Here is a 22,385-nt window from a genome sequence, read left to right as displayed (position 1 = left end):
CAGGGCGGCTCGGCTGCGAATAATCACGTAGATCTACGTGATTATTTGCACACGGTCTCGGCCGCGAGCCACCGGAGCTGCGCTCCCACTGTGATTAGACACAGCGGGAGCCAGATTGCGGGAGGAGCGGGCACCATCGCCGCCGGCCTCCCGCGATCTTCACAGAAACTGACAGGAGAGCCGTCTACCTATGTAAACAAAGCAGGTGGCTCTTCTTTCACACAGGCACAGAGAGATCGTGTGTCTCAGCTAAGCTGAAATCCCGATCTCTCTGTGCCTGTCAATAGGCATACATTTAACCCTTTGATCACCCCCAGTATTAACCCCTTCCCTGCCAGTGTCATTTATACAATAACAGTGCATATTTTTAGCACTGAGTTACTGTATTAACCAGTTGCTGACTGCGCACAGTATATTTACTGCGGCAGTCAGCCCCGGCCAGGCAGAGTGATGTAGGTCTACGTCACTCGCCTTTCACCGGGTTTTGAGCCAATAGCGGGCGAGCGCGCGCCCGCTGAGGCGCGCGCCTGCCTCGGCTCGTTCACAGAGGAGTGCGGGCGTGTGACCGGCGGACCCGATGCTATAAGCCCACGTCATTACCAGCGCCTATTTTTTCATTCGCTTAATATTTGTAATTTTAGTGGCACAACACAGGGGCGTAACTACAGGGGTTGCAGGGGTTGCAATCGCAACCGGGCCCCATGCTCAAGGGGGCCCATGTGGCTCCCCTGTACACCTGAATAGGAGGGGCGGCTGGGGCAGCATGTAGAGAAATCACTGTCCTCCTTTTTTCCTTCTGTAGCTGCAGGAGGAAAATGGAGGAGATTGGTTCCTCTGTATGCTGCCCCCGCCACTCCTCCTATCCAGTAAACTTGTGTTCTGCTGTCTCTGGGCCCCTGTGTGCTCCCCTGGTCCACCCCCCCCTTCTGTGCTGCCCCCCCCCTTCAGAATGCTCCCTTCCCTCTCCTGCCGACTGCTGCAGGGGATGTGTCACAATAGAGAACCAGGAAGGGGTCAGTAAATATGTAATTTACCAGCTCCCTCCTTTTCAGAATGGACAGAGTCATAGTCAGTCACATTGTAAAAAAATTTAATAAAATGATAAAAATAATACAATTAAAATACCAAAAAAAAAACTACTGACACCAGTGGGTGAACTTCCAGGATCGCAAAGGTCACACTTGCGACAGGGCCCTGGCATTCCACCACCGTGGGTAGGCCCCAAGATGGCAGGAAGGGGGCCCACTGCAGAACGTGTGAAAGGGCCCCGCAACGAGAGTAAAGGGCCCCAGGGGGCCCTTCATGGTTTCTTGCACCGGGGCCCTGAAGGTTCTAGTTACGCCTCTGGCACAACACCATTAAAATAAAAAAGGTTAGCAGGTATTTGCACCATACAAAGGGCCAAAACATTAAAACCAGGCGCCTTCACCTTTAATAATTAAATAAAAAATATGCTTTTTGGGATTTTTTTTTTACCAAAAATATGTAGCAGAATATAAATTGGCCTAAACTAATAAAAAAAATTTTGATTTTTTTTTTTTATTTTTGTATTGGGATTGTTTATAGCAGAAAGTAAAAAATATTGTGTTTTTTTTTTTTCAAAATTGTTGCTCTTTTTTTGTTTATAGCGCAAAATCAAAAAACCGCAGAAGTATTATTGGCCTAAATTGATGAAGAAATTCGATTTTTTTCAATTTTTTTATTGGATGTGTTTTTTATAGCAGAAAGCAAAAAGTATTATTGTTTTTTTTTTTTTTTTTATTCTCGCACTTTTTTGTTTATAGAGCAAAATCTAAAAACCGCACAGGTGATCAAATACCACCAAAAGAAAGCTCTATTTGTGGGGAAAAAAGGACATAAATTGTATTTGGGTACAGCGTTGCACGATCGCGCAACAGTTAGTTAAAATAATGCAAAAAATGGCGTGGTCATTAACCTCCCTGGCGGTATGATTCTTTCGGATTTTAGGTGCTGAAAGCGGTACCATTATTTTGCATGTAATTCTTAAGAATGAGCAGCCAAAACCAACTATTTACATATGATTTTTTTTTTTCCGTGCGTTCTTCTTTATAACATTTCGGGTATGATAAAGTTTGAAACATAAAATCATAAATTATAATATAATAAAAAACTATAAATAAGTTAAAGTATGTATGTATGTATATATACATATAAGTCAGGTCCATAAATATTGGGACATTGACACAATTCTAATCTTTTTGACTCTATACACCACCACAATGGATTTGAAATAAAACAAACAAGATGTGCTTTAACTGCAGACTTTCAGCTTTAATTTGAGGGTATTTACGTATATCCAAATCAGGTGAAAGGTGTAGGAATTACAACAGTTTGTATATGTGCCTCCCACTTTTTAAGGGACCAAAAGTATTGGGACAATTGGCTGCTCAGCTGTTCCATGGCCAGGTGTGTGTTATTCCCTCATTATCCCATTTACAAGGAGCAGATAAAAGGTCCAGATTTAATTTCAAGTGTGATATTTACATTTGGAATCTGTTGCTGTCAACTTTCAATATGAGATCCAAAGAGCTGTCACTATCAGTGAAGCAAGCCACCATTAGGCTGAAAAAAAACAAAACAAACCCATCAGAGAGATAGCAAAAACATTAGGTGTGGCCAAATCAACTGTTTGAAACATCCTTAAAAAGAAAGAACACACCGGTGAGCTCAGCAACACCAAAAGACCCGATGGACCACGGAAAACAACTGTGGTGGATGACCGAAGAATTCTTTCCCTGGTAAAGAAAAAACCTTTCACAACAGTTGGCCAGATCAAGAACACTCTCCAGGAGGTAGGTGTATGTGTGTCAAAGTCAACAATCAAGAGAAGACTTCACCAGAGTGAATACAGAGGGTTCACCACAAGATGTAAATCATTGGTGAGCCTCAAAAACAGGAAGGCCAGATTAGAGTTTGCCAAATAACATCTAAAAAAGCCTTCACAGTTCTGGAACAACATCCTATGGACAGATGAGACCAAGATCAACTTGTACCAGAGTGATGGGAAGAGAAGAGTATGGAGAAGGAAAGGAACTGCTCATGATCCAAAGCATACCACCTCATCAGTGAAGCATGGTGGTGGTAGTGTCATGGCGTGAGCATGTATGGCTGCCAATGGAACTGGTTCTCTTGTATTTATTGATGATGTGACTGCTGACATGGGGATGAATTCTGAAGTGTTTTGGGCAATATTATCTGCTCATATTCAGCCAAATGCTTCAGAACTCATTGGACGGCGCCTCGCAGTGCAGATGGACAATGACCAGAAGCATACTGCGAAAGCAACCAAAGAGTTTTTTAAGGGTAAGAAGTGGAATGTTATGCAATGGCCAAGTCAATCACCTGACCTGAATCCGATTGAGCGTGCATTTCACTTGCTGAAGACAAAACTGTAGGAAAAATGCCCCAAGAACAAGCAGGAACTGAAGACAGTTGCAGTAGAGGCCTGGCAGAGCATCACCAGGGATGAAACCCAGCGTCTGGTGATGTCTATGCGTTCCAGACTTCAGGCTGTAATTGACTGCAAAGGATCTGCAACCAAGTATTAAAAAGCTAAAGTTTTGATTTAAGATTGTTAATCTGTCCCATTACTTTTGGTCCCTTAAAAAGTGGGGGGCACATATACAAACAGTTGTAATTCCTACACCGTTCACCTGATTTGGATGTAAATACCCTCAAATTAAAGCTGAAAGTCTGCAGTTAAAGTTCATCTTGTTTGTTTCATTTCAAATCCATTGTGGTGATGTATAGAGCCAAAAAGATTACAATTGTGTCGATGTCCCAATATTTATGGACCTGACTGTATATATATATATATATATATATATATATATATATACTGTATATACACACACACATAAAAAGTACAGTAAAACTGCAGGAAAGGGCACTGGGGGGCAAACTAATGTGAATTTATTTTATTTTGAATTGTATCAGTGTGTTTGGTGTGTTTTACATTTGAATTTGCCGGCGGTTCCACCCCCTGCAAACGTCACGTCGCAGGAGACGGAAGACGGGGCACACAGAGGATCGGGAGGAAGCTCCGCCGCCACACACCGCTGGGATACAACGCTGGATCCCGGTGACAAGGTAAGTAACCCCTCTACCAGGATCCAGTGATCTTCCTTGGGGTACCCCAAGTGTGGCTCGGGGTTACCGCTTTTGGCACTGACATTTAACCCCCGAGCCACGCTCGGGAATACCGTTAGGAAGGTTAATGGGGTAAAACCTTCCGGAACTGAAGTGGTCAAAGGTGTTGAGCTCCCCCGCCAGGTACTAATAAAACACAACACAGAGGGCGGGCCCAGGGGAATATTGGTTGTCAGGCCCGTATGGGCCCAGGCCTAAAGCTGTGTAAGGGGCCCCAAAATTTCTGATGGCTTAGAAGAAATTAGACGTGACTATTTAAGCAAATAAGTATGTAAGATATAGATTGCCATAAGGGTATCACCTGAATGGAGTAACAATGAACACCTCGGCAGAAAGAGAAAAGATCCGAACGCCACATTAGCGACACATTCCTGTCTGCGTCCCTCCTGAGATCCTTTAAAAAGGATAATTTGGCGCCAAAAATCAAAGGTTCTACGCCCTCCTAAAGTCACTGTCCTCGGCGTACTTCTGCTGCAGGACGGTAACTGGAAAGTGCTATCGTGCATGTGCGGAATGACCGAGCATGCGCGATAATGGCAGGACGGGCAGTCTCCGCCCCCCCCCCCCACATCATCCGTTCACCCCAGGAAGTGAAGAGAAAAGGTGAAAGTGATGGGATGGCGGAGTATATAGACCGCCACGTCCACAAACCCTAGAAAGGGAGAAGGAAAGAGACACAAAATCAAAGCAGGACTAAAATGATAAGGAATCTAGAGAACCATGAAAGATTAACTAAGAAGGGGAATTTGCTACAATATTAGGCACAACACAAGAGCCAGTTATATGGCGCCATCTTGTGGACATATGGAAGAAGGCATCTAAAAGATGTTACTAGAAAATAGCAACACCAAAATGTTCTCCAAAAACATAACAAAATGTAGCAGAACATAATTCCAAAACTATACAAAAAAATAAATAAAGACATTTTCGACCAATCCAAAAAAAAGTCCAGTTTAGCCGTGTGTCTTATCCCCCAAACAGGGTTTACACAATCCAGGGATTGGGCACCAGGGAGGTCTCCCCCGCCCCAATCATAGACTGGGAGGAAGGTGACCCCCAACCTCCAGTCTAGGCTGATTAGTTGTCCCCATGCTGCATAAGTGACCATACCTTCCTCAGGAAAACATGCCGCAACATAACATAATTTTATGTCATATTCAATTTCAATCGTTTTAAATAAGCTAGGTAGATGGAAATTGTATTTATAGAAAACATTTTTAACTAATGTATTAATTTTGACCTGGGGGTTTTATATATTTTTATATATATATTTTTTTAAATACATTTTATTATATATGTATCCTTTTATGGACTCAATTTTATATATGATTTTATATATTTTTATGATATATTCAATATGGATTTTATCATGATTACTGTTCCCCTGCTGGCTTATAGAGATACATATATGACAACTTCTTATTCATTTGGCATGTTTACATTATTTATTATTATTGCAATATGCCAGAAATAATATAGTTACTACTCTACAGCTTTTACCATTTTCTAGTCATTATAGAGCTATTTGGTGCTATTTAATTTTTTATTTGGCGCTCTGGATTTGGCCATGTTACTGCACATACCAGCAATGCAACAGTTAACTGCATGGGGCTATTTTATCCAGCAATTGTCACCCCAGTCTCCTATCCCTTGAGAAAGTCACGTGCGTAGTGACGCAACGCTTTGGGAGGAGGCGGGTGGCGTCACTTCCGGTTTACGGCCGTAGCCGGAAGTCGTGTTGTTTACCGCATCTGCGATCAACGTTTTTTCCTAAACCTTATGTAAGTCTTTTATTATCATTAAAATCGATGTTTGACACCATGATGGCCTGTATTTGATTACACTTACGAGATCCATCCATACACCGGCGAGGCTTATCAGCAGCGGATTTCCAGCAGAGATTGCTTAGTGGATTGATACTCTCAGAGGGGAAAGAGGCGCTTCATAGCATATTCTATCATCCATCCCATCATCCATCCTATAGCACAAGGAGTCCGTGCTACAATCTTAGGAGTTTCTAAACACGCTCACTTGAGTATGCATTGAGGTGAGCGGCCATTGCACACATTTGATGTTTATGCACAGGAGTAACACATTGCATCTTCTAGCAATATTGTTTTGAATCACATTTATTACCCGTATTTTTGATGAATTATCACTTCAGACACTTTATTTAATTTATGCACTATGTCTACTACAGTATTTGGACAATATTATTCTACTTGTGCACTCATCATTCACTTTATTGGATTGAATATTATACATCGCCAGTTGGACATTATTTATTTGCGCACTTATCACTTACTTACTTAATTGGATTGAATATTTTTTATGAATCATATATTTTCTGTTTATACACTATACGTTTTTTGCTTTGATTGATCCTATTTGCACCATTTATGAATTAGTGCCGATTTTTTTGATTATTCACCTCCTCTAGGTGATTCCTCCACATGTTCCAAAGCACAGAACCTCATATATTTCAGAATGAAATTATGATATAGACCAATATGGCGACTTATGGCATATTCCATCAGGCCATTCTTAATTTCATATACGTAATCACAAATGTGCTTCTGAAAGGGTCTTTTTGTTTTCCCTACATAGAATACCCAATTTTTTTGGTCATTAGATCTGGCTGTGGTTGTCTTCCTTACCTGCATGCAGTAATCTCTATTTTCTTCGTGGCTGACCGCAATACTGTTTACACATTTGTAAGTTTCTTTTCTATGTAATATTTCCTACATCAAAAATTATCTAGTATGTGATATATATATGTTAAAGAACTAATTGATGGGGGGCGTGGCCGGGATGTGAGTCTGAGCGGACGTGCAGCTGCAGACAGACTTGTATAAAGTACTCGAAAGTTCTACTTGAGTAAAAGTACAAGTGCTCGATCAAAAAGTGACTTGAGTAGAAGTGGAAGTGCTCGCAGAAAAAGTTACTTAAGTAGAAGTACTAAAGTATTCAAAATTTTTTTTACTTAAGTATTGCAAGTAGTTTTTTAAAAAAATTTGCTACTTAAGTACTAAAAGTAAAAAGTACCAGTAGTTTTGAAAAAAAAATTCTACTCAAGTACTGAAAGTAGAAGTACAAGTACTGTGTTATGTAGTTATTAAAGAAAGAAGTCAAAAGTTTGAGCATCATATTGTTTTTTATTATTTCAAATGATTAACCTGTGTTTGTTAGTAGTTTCTTGATGCACTTTAAGCGCTGTAGCACCATTTATTTGTTTGTTTCATATTTTCTTTTTGTTGGAAAGATTTGGTATAGCAGCTTTTATTATACACAGCCTTTATTTCCGTATGCGCTGATTTACAAATGACATTATACACATTTTTTTGAGCTTTATGCAACCTGCCATCTACTGTTCTGGCAGTGGTAATTTTTTTAAAAGTAACTATGCAGCACAAAAAAAAAATACTTGAGTAGAAGTATCGAAATCATCGAAAAAATGTAGTGAAGTAAAAGTAGAAGTAGGAGAAAAAAATTCTACTCTAGGAAAGTACAGATACCGCATTTTGGTACTTAAGTACAGTACTTAAGTAGTTCTACTTCGTTACTATACATCTCTGGCTGCAGAGCTCCGTGGTCACCCGTGGTAATCCTTTCGTTTTAGGGCTATTCTGTCCTCTCTACTTGGCTGGCCGGCTTGCCCTGCTCCCCTCGATTGTCCTGGTCCCGCTACCATGTCGACCAAGCCGAAGGGTAAGCTGCCCAAGGACCCGAAGCCTCAGCGCCCGGGAAAAGGACGGGTCACGTGTCCTCCCGGCGCCATCTTGCCAGTCTCCAGCAGCATCCAGGCAGGCCGCTGCTCCGGGGCCTTGGCGGGGATGTCTTCCTCCCCTGGCTCGCAGCCGTCGGGCTCACAGACGCCGGAGCGGAGCTCTCCTGCGCCTGCGGAAGTGGCAGTGGAGGCAGCGGCGATCACTGTGCCCATCCTCGCGGCCATTGAAGGCTGCAAAGCATCCCTCATGCTCTGCATCGACAGTGTGGCTTTCGAATGCACTCTGATACGCTACGATCAGGACAAGATCAGGGGCAGGATGACGGAGGCAGAAGACCGGATAGGCGAGGTGGAGGACCGTCAGGGATCCCATTCGGCCCAGCTAGCGGACCTGCCGGCGTTGGTCGCCGCGCTCACCAGCAAAGTGGACGATGCTGAGAACAGGCAGCGCCGCAATAACATCCGTGTGGTGGGCTTGCCGGAGGGCGCGGAAGGTGATCACCCTGAAACCTTTGCCGAGGGCTTCTTCAAATCCCTGCTACACCTGCATAACCTTCCAGCTACCTATGTGGTCGAGCGGGCACACCGGGTGCCCACTGGCAAGTGCCCCTCGGGGGCCCCCCCAGACCATTCCTGGTCCGGATGTTGAACTACCGGGACCGGGATAAGATCCTTGCTGCGGCTAGGAAGCAAGAGGAGCTGCCCTACGAGAACACCAGGGTGATGTTATTCCCAGACTTCTCGGCTGAGGTACAGAGATGCCGCAGATCCTTTAATGATGTGAGACGTCACCTGAGGGAGAGGAATACCAAATACAGTATGTTGTATCCCAGTAGGCTGAGAGTGGCCCATCAGGGCACGGTGCGATTCTTCGAGACCCCTCCAGATGCCAGTGATTGGATCGACACCTTGGGTGCTGCTGCCTGATTGTTACTGACTCCCTGTGTCCCCTTCGGCTATATGATGTCCTGGATTTCGTAAGTGGATTTCTGCACTGACTCCTGCCCTGTTTGCCCCCTTTTATTCCCACTCCTGCTCTCCGTTTGCTCCTACTCTGCCTCCCCTGGATGTGTTTCTCAGGACTCCTGAACCCTTGAACCTCCTTCCTCACGGAAGATGCTTACCCTACATCCTCCTTTGGCCCTTATGTCCCCTTTGCCCACCACGGAGTTCGGGTGGACTGTACTGTTTTTTTCCCTTTTTTTCCCCCTCCGTTTTTTTTTTGCTTCTTTTTGTTTTTTGAAAGGCTCCCTGAACTGTGCTACCCGCTGGCCCTGTTGGCGGTGGGCGGACTACTTTTTGGACAGACTGTAGCGGTAGGCCCAGACGGTCTGTCGGCCGGTGCCTAACCGTTCTTTTTTTTTCTCAGTTTTGGGTTCAAACTGTCCCTAGGCTCTCCCCCCTTGTTTTTTGGGGGTACCGGGGTACAGTAGGGTAAACACTATGTGTTTGGGGTGTTGTGCTCTCCCTCCAGGAGAGTTTACTTTGTCTGTTTGTGTTTTTGTTAGGTGCATGGGTTTACTCGGTCTTGCTGCTCCCCAGGAGGAAGTACCTATGAGTGATTCTTCTGGGGTGTTCATTCTTGTAATCTTCCAGGATGGCATCACGTAAACCACCTACCTTTTCCGTGCTATCCTGGAACGTACGGGGTCTCAATTCCAAATTTAAGCGGGCATTGCTCTTTCAGTATGTGCAGCGTTACAGCCCCTCCATACTGATTTTGAAAGAAACCCACCTGGTGGGCAGCAAGCTCCTGTCTCTTAAAAAACCGTAGGTGCAAAGGTCCTTCCATGCCTCCTACTCTACATATGCAAGGGGTGTTTCCATACTGATTCACAAGTCTTTGCCCTGTGTGGTGGAGGTGGTACACACCGACCCCTCCGGTAGATATGTTGTACTGGTGCTATCTATGTGGCAGCAGAGGTATGTGGTGGCGGGCATTTATGTGCCCCCACCATTCAAGGCCGAGGTCCTGTATACCGTCCTGGAGAGGGTCTCCAATTACTGTCCTGCCAAGCTGCTTCTCCTGGGGGACTTCAACGCCATCCTCTCCCCGGACCTTGATAGGCCCATGCCTCCCAAGGCTTTCTCCGGGGACCTTCTTCATTGGTCCTCGGCCGCCGGACTACAGGAGGTTTGGCGCTGGAAACACTCCCAGGAGAAGGTTTACTCCTGCTTCTCTGCTACCCACAAAACATCCTCCAGGATAGACTATGGCTTCGCCAACCCGCACATGTTGTCTGATGTGGAGGAGGTCTCCTATCTCCCCAGTGGCTTGTCGGACCATAGTCCCCTGCAGGTCGTCATCCGCTCGGGATGTGATTGCAGTAGTGCCATGTTGCGCCTTGGTGCCCAGTGGGTGGACCAGCCTGAGATTGTGGCTCAGACCCCGTCTATGATCAGGGACTATTGGAATACTAATGCAGGTACGTCCTCTCCCGGACTGGTGTGGGACGCTTTTAAGGCGGTTACCAGAGGCCACAATATTTCGGCTATTAAAGCCGTCCGAGTTCAACAGATGGCTGCGGTGTCTGACTTGGAGGCGGCGGCTGAGGCGGCTTCTGGCCGCTATGTTCGGGACCCCTCGGCCGCTAACTTTGAGGAGCTGCAGGCTAGCAAGAGGGACTTACATCTACACCTGACTGAGGTCACCAGGCTGTCTATGTACCAATCTAAACAAAGGTTTTTTGAACACGGAGATCGGAACGGGAAACTGTTGGCAGTTATGTCTCATCATGATGCCCCCTTCACCCTGGTTCCGGAGCTCACTTCTCCTACTGGGGAGGCGGTCACCTCACCGGAGGGGATCTTGGGGCTCTTTGGGGACTTCTACTCCCGATTATATGCTACTACCTTGCCCGCTGACCTCCGGCCGGAGGATCTGCAACAGCTCCTGGATCCGGTTGCCCTGGGTTGGTTGTCGGATGCTGAGCGCTCCGACTTGGTTCGGCCGGTTACGGCGGAGGAGGTGTAGGTTGTGATACGCTCTATCCCTGGAGGCAAGGCCCCTGGCCCGGATGGGCTACCCATTGAATTTTACAAAACACACGCCGGTGTGCTGGCCCCCCTTTTAGCGGCGCTATATAATGACTGCCTGGAGATGGGCTCCCTGCCGCCCTCTATGGCAGAAGCCCACATTATCCTGATCCCTAAACCCCCGAAAGACCCCAAACTGTGTGCTTCCTACCGCCCGATAGCCCTACTTAATAATGACCTCAAGGTTCTCGCCAAAATCCTTGCCTCCAGACTCCGCCCCATCTTCCCCTCCGTGATCGACCAGGATCAGACGGGGTTTATGGCCAACAGATCCACAGACGTCAATTTGCGTAGGCTTTTTACTAATTTGCAAACTCAACATTTGAACTCCGGTACGAGGGTGGTCGCCTCCTTAGATATAGAGAAGGCTTTTGATTCGGTGGAATGGCTCTTCCTGTGGGAGGTCCTCAGAAGAATGGGGTTCCCCCTGTTGTTTATACGGTGGTTGCAAACAATATATAAGTCTCCAAGGGCAGCCATTCGGTTGGGGGCAGACTATCCTCATCGTTCCTGTTGTCCAGAGGCACGCGGCAGGGCTGTCCTCTTTCTCTGGCCCTTTTCGCCATCGCCATGGAGCCCTTGGCCGAGGCGCTTCGGACCTCGCCGGAGGTTCGGGGGCTTCGGGTGGCGTGGTTGGAGGAGAGGGTGGCACTGTACGCGGACGACCTCCTGTTGTTTCTGCAAGATGCGGGTCCCTCCCTCCGGGGGGCTCTGGACATCCTGGACGGTTTCTCCGGGGTGACGGGCCTGAGGGTGAATTGGTCCAAGTCCCAATTGCTTGCGATCGACGGGGCGGCCAGGAGCGCTGCCCCGTCAGATCTCTCGCTACAGTGGGTCGACAGCTTCCTGTATTTGGGGGTGCGGGTGTCTAAGGATCCCACAGAATTTATATCCCTTAATCTAGACCCGGTGATGAAAGATGTTCGGGCCAGGCTGAAGGCATGGGTGAACCTTCCCCTCTCCTTATTGGGCAGAGTGAATCTGGTAAAAATGAAGATCCTCCCTAAATTGACCTACCTCTTTCGCCACTCGCCCCAGTGGATCCCCAAAACCTTCTTCACCAATTTGAATAAACTCTTCTTCTCCTTTTTGTGGGGCTCTCGCCCCCCCCCCCCCCCCCGTTACAAGTTTTCAACACTGATGAGACCTCAGTCCCAGGGGGGCCTAGCCTTCCCGAGCTGCCATAAATATTTTTTGGCCTCCCAGTTGGTTTCCGCGGTGTGGTGGCTGTCTCCTGATGCCTCCAACTCCGCAGTGGTGATGGAGGCGGCGGTGTTGGGGTCAATGGAAGCGCTGTCGCATCTGCTGTTCCGGGGCCCTAAGGCTCCTTATCCTTTGACTTCGTCCATGCGAACGACGCTCAGGGCCTGGCGTCAGGGCCTGGCGCTGGAGGCTTACCCGGACACCGCGATCTCCCCCAAAGCACCACTGTGGATCAACCCTAATCTGCCCCATTTGTACTCCCTCCCCGACCCAGCGGCCTGGACCAAATTTGGCATAAAGGTGATTTCTGATCTGTCCTCGGACCTCTCCCTCCCTACGTTTGATCAACTTTGCGATTCTCACGGGGTGCCCCCGTCCCACCTATTCCGATATCTCCAGTTGTCCCATGCTTTCAGGGCTCAGTTCCCACAGGGGGGGGGGTGGGGGTGGTGCAGTCGGATCTGGAGCGGGTTCTTCGGTTTGATTGCTCCATCTCCCACGCCCATCTCCTTTGCGTGTTCTCTCCGGAGCTCTCGGGTCTCCGAGATCGGTGGACTCGGGATGTCCCGGACATGGACGCGGAGGACTGGCAGCAGGTGTGGGACTCCCCCTTTAAGATCCTGGTCTCTTTATGGGACCGTATGGTGCAGTATAAGATCGCCCACCGGGCATACCTCACTCCTCATCGCCTACATAAAATGCATGACTCCGGAGTGTTGGCGGTGCGGCCACACGCCTGGGGACTTCATCCACATTTTCTGGACCTGCCCGGATCTGTCTGATTACTGGTCGCGGGTCTATGCGGCTGCAAACGGAGTGTTGCAGGTTTCAATAGACCCCTCGCCCAAAACAGCCCTATTGGGCCTCCTAGATGATCTATTCCCTAGGGTGGCGGGCCGCACCCTCATGGGTCTTCTTCTTTTTTTCGCCAGGAAAAACATAGTGCTTCATTGGAGACAGCGGTCCCCTCCCCCGCTTCAGCGGTGGAGGGCACTGGTGGACTCGGTGATACCGCTGTACAAGGACACGTACTTTCACAGGAGATGCCCTAAGAAGCATGACAGGGTTTGGGCCAAGTGGTTGGATTACTGGAACCATGTCCTGTGGTCTGATGAGACCAAGATAAAATTATTTGGTTCAGATGGTGTCGCTGCTTGCCACCTGTCTGGGTGGGAGCGGCTCAGGGGTTCCTTAACCGCTGTCTGGGGGCCGGCCGAGAGGCGGCCCGGAATGTACTACTTGTCTTATGATGTACACCGCTTGATGCTGTATTTCTTGATGCCAAAATGATTATGCCCCTGCGCGGGCTCACTATTCCCCCTTTTTGTTTCTATCTGCTTGCCTTAACGATGACCATGTGTTGCAAGACTGATATGTGAACCTTTTTGCACCTATTGTTTGTGTGTTGTTGTATTTCTCTGTTTGAAATAATAAAAAGATTTTCAAAAAAAAGAACTAGTTGATGAAGTGTTTTTTACTTATAATTGTAGTAACCTATGTGAGACCTATGTGCAAATACCCCTGAAGAAGTCACAAGGCGAAACGCGTTGGGTGGAGTCCCATCTCCTTGAGTCTGGCCATCCGGCCTACTTGGTTGATGGGCATTGACACGGTACCCCTAAGCTTCCCTTATCTATATTTCTTGAAAGAGGGGGACCGCACAATGGGTTACTGAATTTGTTCTATGTGACCTTTATGATGTGTGTTGTTTTTATACTCAATTTCTCCATTAATTGGAGAATTTTTTAACCTATATTCAGCAGTTTAGACATTAATGGCTGTGTGTTGAGTTATTTTGGGGGGACAGCAAATTTACAATGTTATACAAGCTGTACACTCACTGCTTTACATTGTAGCAAAGTGTAATTTCTTCAGTGTTGTCACATGAAAAGATAGAATAAAATATTGATAAAAATGTGAGGGGTGTACTCACTTTTGTTAGATACTGTATATAAAGCATAGTTTGTAGACTCTACAATTTTCACATGGACTAAATATTATACACTGATTTGGGTTATTTTTACCAAACAAATGTGGCAGAATATGGGGTTCATGAAGAAAAATGATTTATTTGCAAAGTTTTGTAACAGAATTGTTTTTTTTTTTTTTTTCAGAATCTTTGCTATTTTTTTGGTTTATATAGCAAAAAATAAAAACAGTAGTGATTACATACCATGAAAATAAAGCTATTTCTGTTAAAAAAAAAAAAAAGATAAAAGTTGAATTTGGGTGCAGTGTTGCATGAATGAGTAATTGGCATTCAAAATGTGACAGCACTGAAATCTGAAAATTGGCCTGGACAGGAAGGGGGTAAAAATGTCCGGTACGGTACAGAAGTCGTTTAAGTAAATTCATCAAAAAATATGAAATAAAAATAATAAAAGAGAAGAAATCAGTGTATGTGACATTTTTATTATCATTATTAGACATTTAGCAATTAGCTTCCAATTCCAGTTTTAACAGAATGCAGCTTTACACCTAAACTTTACTTTAAAAGGAATATTCACAGCTCTTTTTATTTCTTCCACTTTAGCTCCCCCTTCATTTGCTTCATTTTCATCTGGATTATCTCTTCTCTCTTCATTGGCATCTCTCCTGGGAGAAGACACATTTAACATATATTCATCATAATATATATTCATCAATAAAGCAACATTAGTTATTATACAAAAACTGTATTTCACTGGGGCCAAATATGCATATTTTTAGGCCCTATTGACAACTGTTGAAGGAATACCGTGCAGCGGGATGCCACAAACTTGATCCTTCTATTGAATAGCCAGCAGGAGCATTCTGGTGTGTTTCGTGCTATGGCTCAACATTTTCTCATCAGTAATGGGACAACGTTTAACCACTTGCCGACCGCCGCAAGAACATATACTGCGGCGGTCAGCCCCGGCCAGGCAAAGTGACGTATCGGTACGTCACTAGCCTGTGAGCCAATAGCGGGCGAGCGCGCGCCGCCGGAGGCGCGCTCCCGCCCTGGCTCATTCCCTAACAAGTCAGCGCATGTGACCGGCGGACCCGAAGTCCGCCGGTCACTCGCAATCGTCTGCTGTGAAGGGAGAAAGGCAGGCGGCTAATGTAAACAAAGCCGCCTGTCATTCTCCCCTGTGTAACAGCAGAGATCTAACAGTCCTGCTATGTAGGACCGTAGATCTCTGCTGTTACATGTAAAGCCACATCCCTGCACAGTTAGAAACATGCCCCTAGGGACACACTTAATGCCTCCTTCCCCAATAAAGTTAACCCCTTCCCTGCCAGTGTCATTTTTACAGTAACAGTGCATATGTATAGCACTGATTACTGTAGTAATGTCACTGGTACCCCGAAAAGGGTCAAAAATGTCAGTCAAGGGTCCGATCTGTCCGCTGCAATATCGCAGTCCCTCAAAAAAAAATCGCAGATCGCCGCAATTACTCGTTAAAAAAAAACAACAACAAAAATGACAAAAATCTTTCCCTTAGTTAGTAAACGCAATAACTTTTGCGCAAACCGATCAAAAATATGCTTATTGTGATTTTTTTTTACCAAGCATATGTAGCAGAAAACAAATTGGCCAAAAATGTTAAATTTTGATTTTTACATTTTTTTGGGGGGGGAATTTCATATAAAAAAATGTGAAAAATATTGTTATTTTTGCAAAATTGTCGCTCTTTTTTTGTTTATAGCGCATGATCAAAAAATCACACAGGTGATCAAATACCACCAAAAGAAAGCTCTGTTTGTGGGAAAAAAAGGAAGCCAAATCCGTTTAGGTACAGCGTTGCACGACCGCGCGATTGTCTATTAAAGTCACGCAGTGCCGAATCGCAAAATAGGCCCTGGTCAGGAAGGGGGTAAAATCTTCCGGGGCTTAAGTGGTTAAGTTGGCCAGGCCATACACAAGTCAAATTTTTGTTTATATGGAAAACGTGAAAAATCGGTCACCAGATTATTAGAGCCTGCCATCATTAAATCCACTAATTTTGTTTGAAAATCCTTAAAATTTCATCCAGGTCTGCTGCTTGAATGGAATCCTAGATGTATTTACATGTATTATCCTGGTCAAAAACAATCATGGATTTGACCCCACTAATCATTAGGAATTTAACCTTCTAAAATCGTCTTACAAAATTCTACCAGTGTATGGCAAGCTTAAAAGGAGGAATGTAGAGGGAATTTCAAGACATCCTTATCCTTACTCAATAAGGAACCTTTTCTACACATATGGTGGACTTGCCCAATAGCAGGTCACTTCTGGTAAGAAATGTTTCAGATGATTTCAGAACTTATAGTATCCATGGTCCCTTTCCTAGCTGTACATGCACTCCTAAACCTCAAACTCCCAGGCCTTTCCAAGATCCAATTAAATTGACTTTATATTTTTATAGAAGCCTAACAATTGCTAAATCCTGGAAACCAAGTATTAATATATCAGTTCTGGAGACAACTTTCCATAACCACATCCAATTATTGTACAATAGAAAAAAAAAAAAGAGAAAGGAACAACATGGTCAAGTGAACCTGGTCATGTTGTTTCCCAAATCATTAGGACTTTAAAGGGTATCGAGTTGTCAAAAACGGGTGAGCACCAATAAATAAAAAATAATTTTATTGGAAATACAAAAGTATTAAAAACTTTTTACATCCAATGATTGTTGGAAGAACAAGTTATATATACGGACTGCATAGACTGTAGACAGAAACAAGGTATGCCGGTTCAACGCGTTTCATAAACTGGTAATGACCAACAGCTTCTTCATCAGGAACCATAAATATGGCTATATTGTTTCTACTGCTAAATCCTGGAAATCACCCACTCTTTCTTTGGCTGAAACTAAGTCAGGTGTCCCCTTAGTCATGCACAAAAAGTAGACGCTGGACTGACTGATATAATGGACAATATATATCTTGTATTCCTGGGCCTCTTCCAGTGGGATTTGGGTTGGACTTTTGGGCCTCTGAATGGTCTTGCAGCCTAAAGATGCACTTACCCTGTTATGGTTCTTTCCCTTCACTCCACCCCTACCTTAACCCCCCTCCCCCTCTTTCCCTTTCTCCCTTTATCCCTTACCCTTCATTTTTACTTTTCTGCCATACCCTTGCCCTTCCCCATCTTGCCCCTTCAATTATGTCAAGCATCTCTTGGGACATTACATAGTTACATCAATAGTCAGGTTGAAAAAAAGACACAAGTCCATCTGGCTCAACCAATATAAAACAAAAAACAGTAAAGAAAACCCAACCATACAATCCCATATACACAATCCTATAACTGCAGTTGATCCAGAGGAAGGCGAACCAAAGCAAAGCATGTTCCAATTTGCTACATCAGAAGGAGAAAAAATCCTTCCTGATCCCCCGAGAGGCAATTGGATATTTCCTGAATCAACTTTACCAATAAATATTAGTACCCATTTATATTATGTACACCTGGGAAAGAATCCAGGACTTTTTTAAAGCAATCTAGTGAGCTGGCCAGAACCACCCTTGGAGGGAGTCTATTCCACATTTTACCAGCTCTTATGGTGAAGAAACCTTTCTGTATTTGGAGACGAAATCTCTTTTCCTCTAGACGTAAAGAGTGCCCCCTTGTCCTCTGTGTTGACCTTAAAGTGAATAACTCAACACCAAGTTCACTATATGGACCCTTATGTATTTATACATGTTGATCATATCCCCCCTTAATCTCCACTTCTCAAGAGAGAATAAATTCAGTTCCTCTAATTTTTTCTCATAGCTGAGCTCCTCCATGCCTCTTATCAGTTTGTTGCCCTTCTCTGCACTTTCTCCAGTTCCCTGATATCCTTTTTAACATTCCAGGTTAATCTCTCACATCAGCGACTTCACTCTCCCCTTGTACACTTCTAAGATTATTTGTCTCTATCTTAATTATTGTATGATACCCATCATAGCCAAATGTATGGATTCTAATATCACATCTATTTTGTAATTGACCTTTCTACTTTCAGATAGCGTTTTTTTTTTTTTTTTTTTTACCCCTGGCTACAGGACTCTGAATGGGGACTGCTGCCATGGCTCTTCTCCATAAGGGTCGGATCACACCCTGTCATTGGTGAGATGCGGTGTAAGATACGGTGCCTTCCGACGGATATGCTTTGCAGCACAAAGATTGGGCAATGGACTTAATTGCATGCACCATTCTTAGACAGTAAACACTATGCTGCAATGCAAGGTGATTTTTGCTACCCTTTAAATCAGCATTTCTCAACCTTTTCAAACCCTTGATATAAGTTTCTGGTCTCAGGGAACCCCTGCTAAAAATTAACTCTACAACTCATGACACATTAGTGTGACCGTCAGTGGGAAGAATGCTCCTTACTCTTGTCATCATTGGGAAGATTTACCCCCTTACAGATAGCTAAAAGGAACAATGGTGTCATTGGGAACTTATTTGAGAGGCAGAAATTGCCCATTGCTCAAGGAACCCCCTAGCAACCTCAGGAGGAACCCTAGAATTCCATGGAACCCTGGTTGAGAAACCCTGCTTTAAATGAATGGCATTACATTGCACTAAGGGACGTAATGTGTAGCAACACATTGTGGTAAAATGCACGGTCATGCAATGAGATCGTATTGATAGTTTGTAATTGTCATGCACCTGTAATGAGGAACCAGTGGCTGCAGAAGAAGCTGGAGAGGTACTGAGATGTGCTGCAGGGCTAAGCAAAAACAGACAAGTCAGTACTCCAGCCACATGTTGCTCTCTGTGTATGGGAAGGTGCCATGGGTCACCCCTATTTTTTAACACTGCCCTCCCCCCCCCCCCCCTCAATACCGCACCTGCACATCCTCCTACTCTGAACACAGTTCCTGCACCCACCACTCCCACCACCACACCTGTACACCTAACCAAACTCCTCCCCTGCTGACATCATCACACTTAACTCTACTGGTCATTTTTTAGGTTGTGGACTGTGTGTGGCAGACCTGTGCAAATCCCAGGACTGAATAAACAGACATAAATATTATTAGGTAGGTAAAACGTTGATATATGTATTTCACCTCTATGTTTAGCTGTTTGCCCAGAGATAGGCCTTAATAGTCTATACTTTCATTTAAAAAGTCTTATACATACTTACTCTTGTTTACAGAGAGATAAGGAGATGATCCCAAGAAAAATAAGGAGTAACAGGGGTTTCTTCAAGGTGAACATCTTTGGACTCTGTGGATAATTTGGATTAATAGAAAAAAAAGAAGACAAATTAAAAATATGACTCGAAAATAACATGAGGCCCCCCTGCCCCAAAGCACCCGCCCCCCCCATGTTGAGGGCATGTGGCCTGGTATGGTTCGGGGGGGGGGGGCGATCACTCGTCCTCTCTTCTTTCCTGTCATGCCAGAGTGCTTGCGCGGATAAGGGTCTGGTATGGATTTTGGGGGGGGGCCACACCGTTTTTTTTTTGGCGTGGGATTCCCCTTAAAATCCATATTAGACCAGAAGGGTCTGGTATGAACTGGGGGGGGGGGACCTGACAATACATTACAGCTGTGAGCAAGTTTAACCACTTGCCAACCGCTGCACGCAGATTTACTGCGGCAGGGCGGCTCGGCTGTGCATAATCACGTAGATCTACATGATTATATGCAGGCGGTTTTGTCGGCACGAGCGCACCGCCAGAATCATGCTCCCGCTGTGATTAGACACAGCAGGAGACAGACCGCGGGAGGAGCAGGCTCGATCGCCGCTGGCCTCCCGCGATTTTCGGCAAAACTGACAGGCGAGCCATCTGGTATGTAAACAATGTAAGACAGCTCTCCTGTCAGAGAGGCAGGGAAAGATCGTGTGTCTCAGCTAAGCTGAATCACTGATATCTCTCTGCCTCTGTTCTATCTGCCCCCCACACAGTTAGTAAGCACATCTAGGGAACACATTTAACCCCTTGATCACCCCCAGTATTAACCCCTCCCCTGCCAGTGTCATTTATACAGTAACATTGCATATTATTTAGCGCTGATCACTGTCTTAACCACTTGCCGACCGCTCACATTGAGCCTACTGCGGCAGAGTGGCTTTCTCTGGTCTAGCGACGTAGACCTAGAGGCTTGTATTCGGACACAGCGGGAGTCGGGCCAGGGGAGGAGAGGCGGTGATCACGCCGGGGTAACAATCGAGCCGCTCCCGAGCCGCATTGGTCATTACCGCCGGAAAGCCGACCGCCGGCTCTAAAAAATGGTACCGGGATGATGCCTCTAGCTAGAGGCAACATCCCGGTACAACGACTTACATGCAGCCGACGTACATGTACGGTGTTTTGCGGTAAGTGATTAATGTCACTGGTCCCCTAAAAGTGTCAGTTAGAGTCAGATTTGTTGCAGTCCCGATAAAAATCGCTGATCACCGCCATTACTATTTAAAAAAAAATGTAAAAAATAAAAAGTTTACAAATCTATCCCGTAGTTTGTAAACGCTATAGCTTTTGCTCAAACCAATTATTATCTGCTGTTTGGGATTTTTTTACCAATAATATGTAGCAGAAAACAAATTGGCCTAAACTGATAAAAAATTTAGATTTTTTAAATGTTTTTATTGGGAATGTCTTATAGCAGAAAGTAGAAAATATTGGTGTTTTTTCAAAATTGACGCTTTTATTTTCTTGTTTATAGCGCAAAAAGGAATAACGGCAGAGGTGATCAAATACCACCAAAAGAAAGCTCCATTTGTGGGGAAAAAAAAGGAAATTTTATTTGGGTACGGCGTCGCACAACGGCGCAATTGTCAGCTAAACAACGCAGTGCCGAATCGCAAAAAAGGGTCCTGTGCGTCTTTGCTGCGGGTGCGGTGCGAATTTCAGCCATACAAAGAGTATGGCTAAACTCGCACCGCACAGCCGATCGCATGTAATGAAGGAGCAGTGCGCTCCGACATTACATGCGATCGCCGCAGCCGCATCAGTGTGAATCGGCACTTAAAAAAAAAAAAATTGCATTATGGTATGTCCCCCAGTGCAGTACCCGGGTCCCCATACACTTTTTAGGGCAATAACTTGCATATAAGCCTTTAAAATGAGGACTTTTGTTTTTTCATGTTTGTGTCCCATAGACTTTAATAGAGTTCGTATGTTCGCTAGAACTTTTCCCCTGAGATGTTCTGGTGCGAACCGAACCGGGGGGGTGTTCAGCCCATCACTACTTGAAACTACAAGCCTGTCTGCCACAGTGGCAGACAGTACTTGATATTCATTCATTCAGAGGAATCTGTGAATGAGTGATGTGGCTGTATAGACAAAGCCCTGCACCGCTGCCACTAATCCCACCCCCTCCACCACTTCCACCGCTGCCACTCATCCTACCCCCCTCAGCACCACCACCACCGCTGCCACTCATCCTACCCCCCTCAGCACCACCACCACCGCTGCCACTCATCCTACCCCCCTCAGCACCACCACCACCGCTGCCACTCATCCTACCCCCCTCAGCACCACCACCGCTGCCACTCATCCTACCCCCCTCAGCACCACCACCACCGCTGCCACTCATCCTACCCCCCTCAGCACCACCACCACCGCTGCCACTCATCCTACCCCCCTCAGCACCACCACCGCTGCCACTCATCCTACCCCCCTCAGCACCACCACCACCGCTGCCACTCATCCTACCCCCCTCAGCACCACCACTGCTGCCACTCATCCTACCCCCCTCAGCACCACCACCACCGCTGCCACTCATCCTACCCCCCTCAGCACCACCACTGCTGCCACTCATCCTACCCCCCTCAGCACCACCACCACCGCTGCCACTCATCCTACCCCCCTCAGCACCACCACCACTGCCACTCATCCTATCCCCCTCACCATTACCACCACTGCTGATTCTACCCCCCTCAGCACCACCACCGCTGCCACTCATCCTATCCCCCTCACCATTACCACCACTGCCGATTCTACCCCCCTCAGCACCACCACCGCTGCCACTAATCCTATCCCCCTCACCATCACCACCACTGCCACTGATCCCACCCCCCTCATCCCCCTAATCACCTCCTTCCCAAGCCTATTCTGACACTTCGCTCCTACATCTAAAAATCTACTTTGTTTATATATATATATATATATATATATATATATATATATATATATATATATGGTTTTTTTTTTTTTTTAGCAGAGACCCTTTAGAATAAAATGGAAAAAAAAACACATTCATGAATTAAAAAACAAACAAAGAATAAAACAGTAAAGTTAGCCCAATTTTTTTGTATAATGTGAAAGATGATGTTATGTACGTAAAAAGATACCTAACATGT

General features: G+C 45.5%; 3 protein-coding genes and 1 long non-coding RNA gene across 7 annotated transcripts in view; 2 read left to right on the top strand and 2 right to left on the bottom strand.

Moving 5' to 3' along the window:
• LOC309563358 (esculentin-1B) overlaps positions 1-6,625 on the bottom strand; it is a gene marked incomplete at its 5' end in the record, with an annotated part of 67,046 nt that extends 60,421 nt beyond the window's left edge. The window contains one exon of the mRNA XM_082267752.1: positions 6,602-6,625. Coding sequence (XP_082123878.1) covers positions 6,602-6,625 — 24 coding nt within the window. The remainder of the gene's footprint in view (positions 1-6,601) is intronic.
• The window catches only part of LOC309563017, a 350,229-nt gene extending 335,419 nt beyond the window's left edge, over positions 1-14,810 (top strand). For both annotated transcript variants that reach the window (XR_014225670.1, XR_014225671.1), the window contains one exon: positions 14,796-14,810. This is a non-coding gene — a long non-coding RNA (uncharacterized lncRNA). The remainder of the gene's footprint in view (positions 1-14,795) is intronic.
• The window catches only part of LOC309564357 (uncharacterized protein), a 1,447,080-nt gene that overhangs the window by 1,173,713 nt on the left and 250,982 nt on the right, over positions 1-22,385 (top strand). The window lies entirely within an intron of this gene.
• LOC309562846 (uncharacterized protein) overlaps positions 1-22,385 on the bottom strand; it is a 359,272-nt gene that overhangs the window by 335,824 nt on the left and 1,063 nt on the right. For 2 of the 3 annotated variants that reach the window (XM_082267162.1, XM_082267163.1), the window contains exon 2: positions 19,218-19,304. The exons of the other annotated variant lie outside the window; for it this stretch is intronic. The gene's annotated coding sequence lies outside the window, so the exon portion shown is untranslated. The remainder of the gene's footprint in view (positions 1-19,217; positions 19,305-22,385) is intronic. 3 annotated transcript variants of the gene reach the window in all.

This window comes from Pelophylax lessonae (genome assembly GCF_965119305.1).
Source record: "Pelophylax lessonae genome assembly, chromosome: 9".
Lineage (NCBI taxonomy): Eukaryota > Metazoa > Chordata > Amphibia > Anura > Ranidae > Pelophylax > Pelophylax lessonae.
Note: the sequence above shows the minus strand (reverse complement) of the source record. Positions and strands in the feature narration are given on the sequence as shown.